This window comes from Solanum lycopersicum, chromosome 3 (genome assembly GCF_036512215.1).
Source record: "Solanum lycopersicum chromosome 3, SLM_r2.1".
In the NCBI taxonomy this organism is placed as follows: domain Eukaryota; kingdom Viridiplantae; phylum Streptophyta; class Magnoliopsida; order Solanales; family Solanaceae; genus Solanum; species Solanum lycopersicum.
This window is the reverse complement of record NC_090802.1, coordinates 4,192,288-4,201,625: the sequence shown is the minus strand read 5'-3', so window position 1 is coordinate 4,201,625 and position 9,338 is coordinate 4,192,288. Positions and strand designations below refer to the sequence as shown.

General features: G+C 32.5%; 1 protein-coding gene and 1 long non-coding RNA gene across 2 annotated transcripts; both read right to left on the bottom strand.

Moving 5' to 3' along the window:
- Positions 1–329: 329 nt before the first annotated feature.
- On the bottom strand, positions 330–1,589 carry LOC138347796 (uncharacterized). The gene is made up of 2 exons (XR_011220340.1): positions 1,322–1,589; positions 330–1,223 (listed from the first exon to the last, which is right to left on the bottom strand). It is a non-coding gene; the product is annotated as an uncharacterized lncRNA (long non-coding RNA).
- Positions 1,590–1,654: 65 nt separating this feature from the next.
- Positions 1,655–4,546, bottom strand: LOC101246317 (membrane steroid-binding protein 1). The gene is made up of 2 exons (XM_004234331.4): positions 3,949–4,546; positions 1,655–2,276 (listed from the first exon to the last, which is right to left on the bottom strand). Exons 1-2 carry the CDS (start codon positions 4,254–4,256, stop codon positions 1,901–1,903), a joined length of 684 nt encoding a protein of 227 aa, XP_004234379.1. The 5' UTR covers positions 4,257–4,546; the 3' UTR covers positions 1,655–1,900.
- Between the last annotated feature and the right edge of the window lie 4,792 nt (positions 4,547–9,338).

The following is a 9,338-nucleotide window of genomic DNA, read 5'->3' as shown; positions in this document are numbered from 1 at the left end:
TTGAGGCCAAGTTTAGAATCTAATATATGTATTATGCCTAAAAATTACAAAATCCTTCGACCTTTTATCCTATTCCCAAAGATTCCTAGTCTACAAGTTGTAGTAAGTTCTTATAGCAAGCAAACAAGTTGTAATTAATCTCATCCGCTGTACCAACATGAGTTGTGATGCATATGTGAGATTGTTTTATTCTTCGTAAAAGAAAATCGTTTAAGCGGTCTCAGGTTTGAATCTTGGGTACGAAAAGAAATCCTATTGAGAGCATTAATAAATAGTTATTGCAAATGAAGTACATAATTGTCTAGAAACATCCTAAAAAGGTTGGCTGATAAAGAAAAGAGCATCATTTCCATTATCAAGTTGTACAAACATAATAATTGGGCAAGTATAGTACATCAATGCAAATAGAACAGTAATATTCTAATTTCTATGTATTGTAAAAAGAAAGACAATTAAGTATATGTTTGACTGACAAGAGGATTATGGTATAGTGATAAGTACTCTTTCATCCTTAATCAGATTCGAGTCTTCTTGGGTATGGAGGCGGAGCCTGGGTGGGAAACCAAAAAGATATATGTTCAGTTGTGAAGAGGATTTGGTCCTCCAGGAACAAGATGATCTGCAGCACCAGCATGAACTGAAACAAATTTCTTACTACCTCTTAGCTTTACAGACTGATAAGCTGCAGTTAAATGTCTGCAATCGGCGTAGCGGAATGCTACAAGAACCAAAACCAAAATCAAAACCAGGAGAAGAAGTAATGAAGTGGGAGGTTTCATGATTTTGAGTAAAACTGAAGTGTTTGTGATAGTTGTTTAGAAGAGAAGACAGGCCTATTCAGGCTGTTTTGTATGTGTTTGTACTAAAGTCTATTTATGAAAGATCAGGCCACGTTCATAGTGGTAGATACAGACAAAGTGGTTACATCAATCAAATGAAACTTGATTTAGACTTCAGATTGACTAAGTACTGATTCTTTCCTCTCTTGTACTGGTGCTGTTCAAGCCACATACCTCTGCTGTTCAAGCCACATACCTCGACTATTTCATTGAGTACGTGCTACATCATACCAGTACAAGTATTAGGTAACTCTGTTATTAAGGTTTAAAACAGATTGAAAGAAATCACCTTCCGTATTTTGTCTTTGTTGAAATTAGTAACCGACTTCATTGACTGCTAGCCCAGATAAGTGAAACACGAAGCCAATTATATGATGAGGTGGGCTATTCGAAGATGAAGAGAGTTAAAACAGGAATATTGTCTTGGAGTTTTTACTTATACATAGGAAATGTGGTTCAAGCACAAGCAAACAGAAACTAACCGTGCTAGCACTTCTGCAGGCCATAGGGAATATGCACTACTCCTTTACAGACATCCCACATAAAAGGTAAAAGCTGCTAACAACACAGTAATTCCACGAGTAGAGTCTGGAGGAAGTGGTGTATACGTAGTCTTGCTCTTACCTTATGAAGGTAGCGAGGCTAACAACCACATCTCAATTGGACTCTTGTGATGAGTACTCTTGATGGTTTGTATCTATTCTATTACCAATTTCCTTTGTTCCTACAGCCAAATGAAGGGAATGCTTCAAAAAGATAAGAAAGGGAAGGGGTGTAGAGGGTTTTAGTTATGGCTACCAAAAGAAGAGATGCACTTGAGATAAAACAGACATAGGTAAACTTTACTGATAGGTAATCAAGTATGAGCTCTATCAATACCTGCCATTGCAGGGATTAAAAGGCTTGTTCATTATTTCATAGACAAAATTAGATAGAGTAACTCGAATACCTAAGGAGTCTATACTCTAGAATCAACACTTCATCTGGTACGAGATAAATACACATATCTTCACAAAGCCATGTTTTTGTATCTCCAATAGAACTGTTCTCCGAAGTGCCAATTAGTCCTTCTTGTCAACATCACCGTCAGACTTGTCCACGATTTCAGCGACACTGCTTCCAGATGGGCCATCTTCCGATGGCTTAGCGCTCTCTGATGCAACAGCTTCTGCTGGCTTGGTTTCAGGATCGGTTGATTCAACAGATTCATCATTAGCTGCACCATCACTTACTGGCACTGTCTGCTTGACAGTCCCAACCTTGACATACTTGCTCATGAATTTATACTCCCAATCTTGCAAGGCCTCAAGCTCAAATGGACCAAGGCCAGAGATATCACCAGTGAGATCTTTCTCCTCAAAGGACATCTTGGCAAGAGCTCTACTAGCATCCTTTCCAGCAAATAATGCATAAGGTCCTCCAGGTCCATAAAACATTCTGCAGGAAAAAGTGAACAGATTTAGACACGAATATACGGTGTTACCTTACAGCACTTAAGTGAGGTACTAAAACTATAATAGTCCCTTAGTAGTTAAACCCATAAGTTTGAAGTTGATCAAGATACCATTTTTGATAGGTAAAGTAGATCAAGATATTTTTTTCTAAATGAAGGCGGTGTCTGAGTCGCTTGTGTGCGCCTCAACTGTTCTACCGGTAACCTACTATCTCCCACCAATACAGGTACCAAATAACGCTACTCACCGAGGCTACGATCAAGATACTTGGGCATACATTTGGAATAAGAACTCTTTTTTTTTAGATTGGTAAGAATAAGGAAAGGAACTCATTCAAATCCAATTCGGGGTATTCGATCCTTCAAGGACACAATCCTGGATGGCTGGACAAATTTAATGCACATATAGACTGACAGGATCATATATGAAACAAGGACTAGTTATTTATGTATTTAGACATAAAAACAATTATTAAATTAACGTTACTAAATCCAAGATTTATTGAAGTAGCAAAGCCAACATTTCTAAGAGAATGTAAATAGTCCAAACTGGAGATAAGATGAAATGCTTCATGGAGACAAACCAAGTTCACCAGACATAACGAAGTCCATATATCCAAAATAGAAACTCATTCATAAAAAGGCCTGCTTGATCGCAATCCAAAAGATGATTACGATTTCTCTAACTGCTTATATTAAAACTGACAAATATAGGTCACTCTAGAGAGGATCAAATAAAAGCCAGAGTGCTCCAAGAAAGAATCCCGGACAAGTCAAGACTGCTTTTTAAGTCCTCGATCCTAAGGACTACCTGGCTGGAAGACCTATAAACTTAAACAGCCGATGGATAATCCTTGCAAAACAAACTCTTTTAGCTAGAATATTCGTCCAATTATCGCACCTATACACTAAAGCGAAAACACATTGATGTTTTTCTTCAATAGCAATAATATCGGTGCCGGCTCATCCTCACCTACTACTCCGTCAGATAACTACTACCTATAACTAGCACCGCTACCAGATAACTTGCCCACCAAGGCCTAGTCATATTGAAAGAAATCGCCAAGAACTGAATTTGAACCCTGATCTTCCATGATTTTCTTCCATTTCACTGGAACTATGTCACACCATTGAGTGTTCCAGACTGTCACACATACACATTAACTCAATATTTCCAGTGTTCAACCAACTCCCATGCCTTTGCCTCTCTATCTTATCTTTATCTACCCTCTCCAAACCCCACTGGTGGAATTACACCAGTAAATTGTTGACCAATTCCCATGCCGAATCCACGATTCCGTGTAAATAGCAAATTTCAAGTCTTGAAAACTTCAGCAAAATTAAATTTTATATCCGACAACTAAAAAGGCATAACCAGTAAAAGGAAATGAAAAGGAAGATCAATTCTACATCACTAACTCTTTTTCTTTTTTTTTCTACCAAAAGTTAACCAGCTTTCACATAAAGCTTTAAACTTTCCACAATCCCCAAGTTCAACGAACAAAACCAACAAACAAGAACAAAAAAAAAAGCTAACAACACCAGAATTCAAAGCCAAAGCTTCACATAAAAAGTAAAAAAAGAAAAAGATGAAAAACTAAAACTAACCCAGAACAGAGAAACATCTTAAGAACACTTAAAACCCAACAAAATTACCTGCTCTGTGAAACATCATAGATCTGACCCTTAATTGCCATCAACAAAGGCTTCTTTGAATCCGACCCATCATACTGCTTCAACTCCTCTCCAGAAATCTCTCCAAGTTGAACTGGTGGTGGCAGAGGCTTCTGTTCCTCGAAATCTCTAGGCCTCTGTTGATGACGATTATCAGGTGAACCAAACAACTCGGATACAACATAGTAGAAAGCAAGCGCTAGAGCAACAAGGGTAAAAAAAGTAGTCGGAGCTAGACCAGTGTAAGCTGTAATAGAATCTTTCAATGTTTCCCATAGTTCTACAGCCATAATTGAAGAAGAAGTTGAAATCTTTTGCTTCTACTGTTGGGCGAGATAAACAAAGAGAAGTTTCTTGATTTGTGAATTATCAGGTTTTGTTTCTTTATTTACTCATAATTTTATTGTGCTGTGCGAGGACTAGTTGAGCTGTTCAATTTGGACTTTGTGCCCTTATCATTTGACCAACTTTTTATAAATTTTTTTATTTTTTTTTAAAAAAGATTATATTGTAAATAAGAAAAAATATGATTGCTAAACAAGATAAAATTTTAAATATTTGTAGAATAAAAATTAAAGATAAAAAGAAATGTGTGATTTTATATTGGTATATGAAATTAAAAAGTCATCATACTCATAAATGCTCTTAGTTTGGATGTTTTTCTAATTTTTGCTACAATAATGTTTTCTTTAATTTTTGTTCTTCTAGAATCGTCTCATTTTATGACACATTAATTCATTTTTGGTCAGTTTATATTTTTATATGATAAGTACTTAAAGATACAATTCCTTTTTTATCCTCGTTGGTCCCATTTAATTTCAAAAATAGTACCTAATACATTTATGAGGAGAGAGAAAAATAAGTTTACTCTTTTGAAGAGTAATTTGATAAATATTTCAAAGTCTTTATTATTTTTTAAACTTTATAATCGATCAAATGTTGTCACATGGAACAGAGGAAATATTTAATTACAAAATATAAGTGATTCAACTATTTTTGACATTGGAATGATTAAAAATTTGGAGGACATAAATTTACATTTTGGTGTCATAGTATTGTTAAAGACATAACGCGATACTATGAAATCGAAATAATAATTTTTCATGACAAAAGAATTAGTATCGTAATATCCTACATGTTATATCGTAAACATATATAATAATTATGTCATCTGCCTCTAAGATCGAAATATTAAATGATTTTTCATAGTATAAACTATATATTATCGTAATATTCACAAGTTACACAGTCGAGAAGATATAATGTATCTAAGAAAAAATAAATCACTTTTTTTTTATTCTCCGGAACAAAAAAAACATACCTGAAAAAATATAATTTTTTATTTTTAAATACCACACGAATTTTGAAAAATGCTACATAACTGATATTATATAACTTAATTTCTATCAAATTTATATCAAGCGAGCCACCAATTTAATATTAGAAGATAAAAAAATTTAGACTTGCGCTAAGTAAATTAGGTTTGGATAGATAAAATTATTGTAATCTACAAATATTTATTTTTTTGTTAAATATATTAAATATAAATAACAAGGGCAGAAAATAAACACTTTTAAGAAATATAGGGCAAAAATACAAATTTTAGTACATGACATTTGGTTTTATTTTTCTGAAAATAAAAGATACCATCATTTTTATTTTCTTGAGGAACATATGCCTTCTTATAAAAAGCCAAATATTAGGTATTTAATAGGTTAATAATATTCTATTGAGCCAGTGAGTTTTCTATCACTAGCGAAATATACTTTAACTAATTTTTAATAATGTCATATAAATAAACTAATTTGATATAGTATAACAATAAACTATTTTCACAAAATATGGAGAAATTTAAACTTTATAATTTGTCAAAAAAAATTTTATTTCAATTAATCACATGTAGGTGACGACAATTATTAAATAATGTGATTGAATACCATTTGGACACTCAACTTAACAGAAATTAGGTAGAAAATGGCATTTAATTCATACTAAACTTTGTTGACAACGAAGATATAGTCTAATGTTATAGTAGCATGAAAATTGAAAAAAAAATCTTTGCCAACTCCAATAAGTCAATCAATCAAGGTTTTTCATTAAAGATTTCAGAATTTAGATTTTATATGTTCTTTAGAGTCCTAAGATAAAATAAGTTGAATTTGTCATTTGCATTTATCAAAATGTACCTTAAATGTTGCACTTTGAGTGAGTTTCAACACAATTGTCACGATATGATAATATCTCTAGTCGTAACATATGTTTACAAACACATGTAATTCTAAATAAATTTATGATGTGACACGATTTGAGACTAACATATATAATATTTGTAAAAAATACTAAATACAAAAGCTGATTGAAATATACGATGAGGCCAGATGATAATTAAAACTGAATATTCCAAAATGATTTCATCAAAACATACCCAAAGCTAAAAAAGAAAAAAAGAAAAAAAAAGACACATCTAATTGAATTTGACTCCGAAAGCATCTACTGGGATGAGTTGCTAGGACAAGCCCCCAAATAACTCTAATTATCTAAAAACTGAAATAACAAATACTGAAATCGTACTAATCACGAACTAAATGTTGAATGTACGAACTTATATCATCAAACAATATAGTGCAAAGAGCATGTGATCATTACTTTGAATATACCAAGTATGAGAGACATGCATCACTATTCACTAGTATACTAAGTTGAACTGATATACCGATTTAGAGTAGATGAACTGATGCAATGATCAAGTAAAGTAATACGAGGACTAATAAATACTAGAACAGTAATAAACTAAGTCATGGTCATGGTCATGTAATATCTAAAAGGCTTAAGTCAGACCCTTAAAGTTGTCCTAATATTTCATTTAGCCAGCCCAATTCAATCTTTTTTCTATTGAACACCCATGCTATAGTAAATTTGTATCTAGTAGACATTTTTTGCTGACATGGCACTATGTGTGTAATAGACACACCTAAAGAGGGTGGAAGACATCATTTCCTTAAAAAAAAAATTTTGTTTAAAAAAATTAAAGTAATATCTCCTCCTCTTCTTTGACTCAACTTGACCACCATTACTACCAACTTTCCTCCATCACCATTCTTTCTCCGGTCATTTTTTTCATCTTTTGTTTTTTCAAGCCATCGTTTTCTTCCTCTTCTTTCACCACCCACTACTGACATCACAAATATTTAAATATATTGTGGTAAGAATGAATCAAAAACAATTTTGAGGAAACTCTAATTTTTTCGATGAATCTAAAATTATTTTTTTCAAAATCGTTAAGAAATTTAAATCCTAAATAACTTACGACATAAAAGAAAAAAAGTATCAACAAATCTAAATTAATATTTAAAAAAGTAGTGAGATTGTGAGAAATACCAATTACAATAATGAGTAAGATTCAACGAGAAGGACAGGTGAATGGATGGAAAACAAATTCATGTAATTTTGAATTGAAAGGAAAAAGAGTCAAATTCAAAATTACTATCGAAATGCTTCGATTTTGGGTCTCGTGCTAAGGGAAATGATGAACGGATGTCACGGAAAAGGGGAAAGAAATATTTTTTTTAATTATTTTTTTTAGTGAAAACATATTTTTGTTTATTTTATTTTTTAAATTTATGTTTAAGTGTTTTTATGGGCCCAATGCCACATATCTCTTTTTTATTAGTTATTATGCCACATCAGCAGCGAGTGTATGACACTCTCTCTTTACTTTTAGTCAATTGTCAAAATATGTTCAATAAGTATTTTTTTTAAAATAAAAAAAGTGTTTGATTGAAACAAGCTTAAGAATAAGTATTTAAAAAAAATATGTTGACAACTTTAGGTGGCTATAGATGACTTAAGCTTATCTAAAAAAACTAGACTGAAACTGACATATAGTTATGCAAGTTAGACATAGAATCTGATGCATAATTCCCATGATAAAAAGGGCCCCAATATGGATTAACAAGGTATATAGATTGATTTGACATAATACAACTAAGATTGATAATATACGCCTACAAAGGTTACATAGATCTATGATGACACATAATTTTAGGACTTAGAGATTGCTACTAAAGGTCTTAGTAGACGTTAATCGCAAGCCTTCATTCCTAGAATCCATCATGTGCTAAATAACTCCCTCAGCTGAATGTAAATGATAACTAAACAAAACTGATAATTTTAATAATACTGATAATCGATTTAACTTATAAATATTAAATGCGTTATATTAAAATAATTATAAACACTTTAGTTGATACCATCTCGTGCAAAAATACTAAACATGGACTGATCATAAAAATCCTTACGTAGTGACTAAAAATATGAAAATTAAAAAACACATTATAGTCGAAGGGCTCATCAAGTATAATCTAACAAACATATTGAGTATCATGAGAAAAACAGATGCTTCGAGGTTGATAATGAAGAGAAATAGAATTACTTTGAAAGTCATGTTAATCATAAGAACCCTAAAACTTTACGTAGTTAAACATCTAAAATTATAGAATTTTCCCAGGATATCAATTAAAAATTTCATATACCTAAAATGAAAAAAACAATAGCTTGATTCCTTAAACTGGGACTTGAAATTGTGAAATCCTAATTCTTGTTTGGGAGAAACCTGGAACATACGGAATTTGATTTTTTGGGAGTTAGGTGTGAATGAGAAGGTTTAGTCGACTAATTCTTAATCACACTTAGAATAGGCCAAAATGATATAGTGCAGGACTTAAAAGAGTGAAAATACCAAAACAATCATGATTTAGGACATACCTTAAGATTGTTTATTCACTTCAGTGTGCGCAAAAAGTATTGGGTGAAAATTGTCGCAAAAAGTATTGGATGAAAATTGTGGGATGTTACTTGTGCTTTGATGAGGAGTAAGAGTTGTATACAGAATCTTGGTCAAATGGAATGGAAATGTCATCCACCTGTAAATTGATTCTGGTCAACAATCTTTTAACATTTTTTCCTTTTTTGCTATCCTACCTGTTTATTTGATAAATGACAAAAAAAGAAAAAAACTAAGTGACATTTTCTTTTGAGTTAATATCTCTAAACTCCCTAAACTATTCACCTATTTCCAGTTGAACACTTAAAGTATGGGGTATTGTGAACAATTATTGTACACCCCGAACCATAGACCGCGTGATTTGGAGAGCGACGGTCAAAAAGAGGATTTATGTGGACCTAGTACACTGTGTGAGGCCGCCATTTTCTCAGATTCACCTCATTTTCTATTACTTGAACGACATTTTATGCAAACTAGGTAAATTACCAGCGCTTGGCGCGGGAGAAATCTACCCCAATTAGGTGACATTTTATTGATTTTGTACTGTAGTTATTACCCGATAAGGTTTAAGGTTTGCTCCCACATTGTC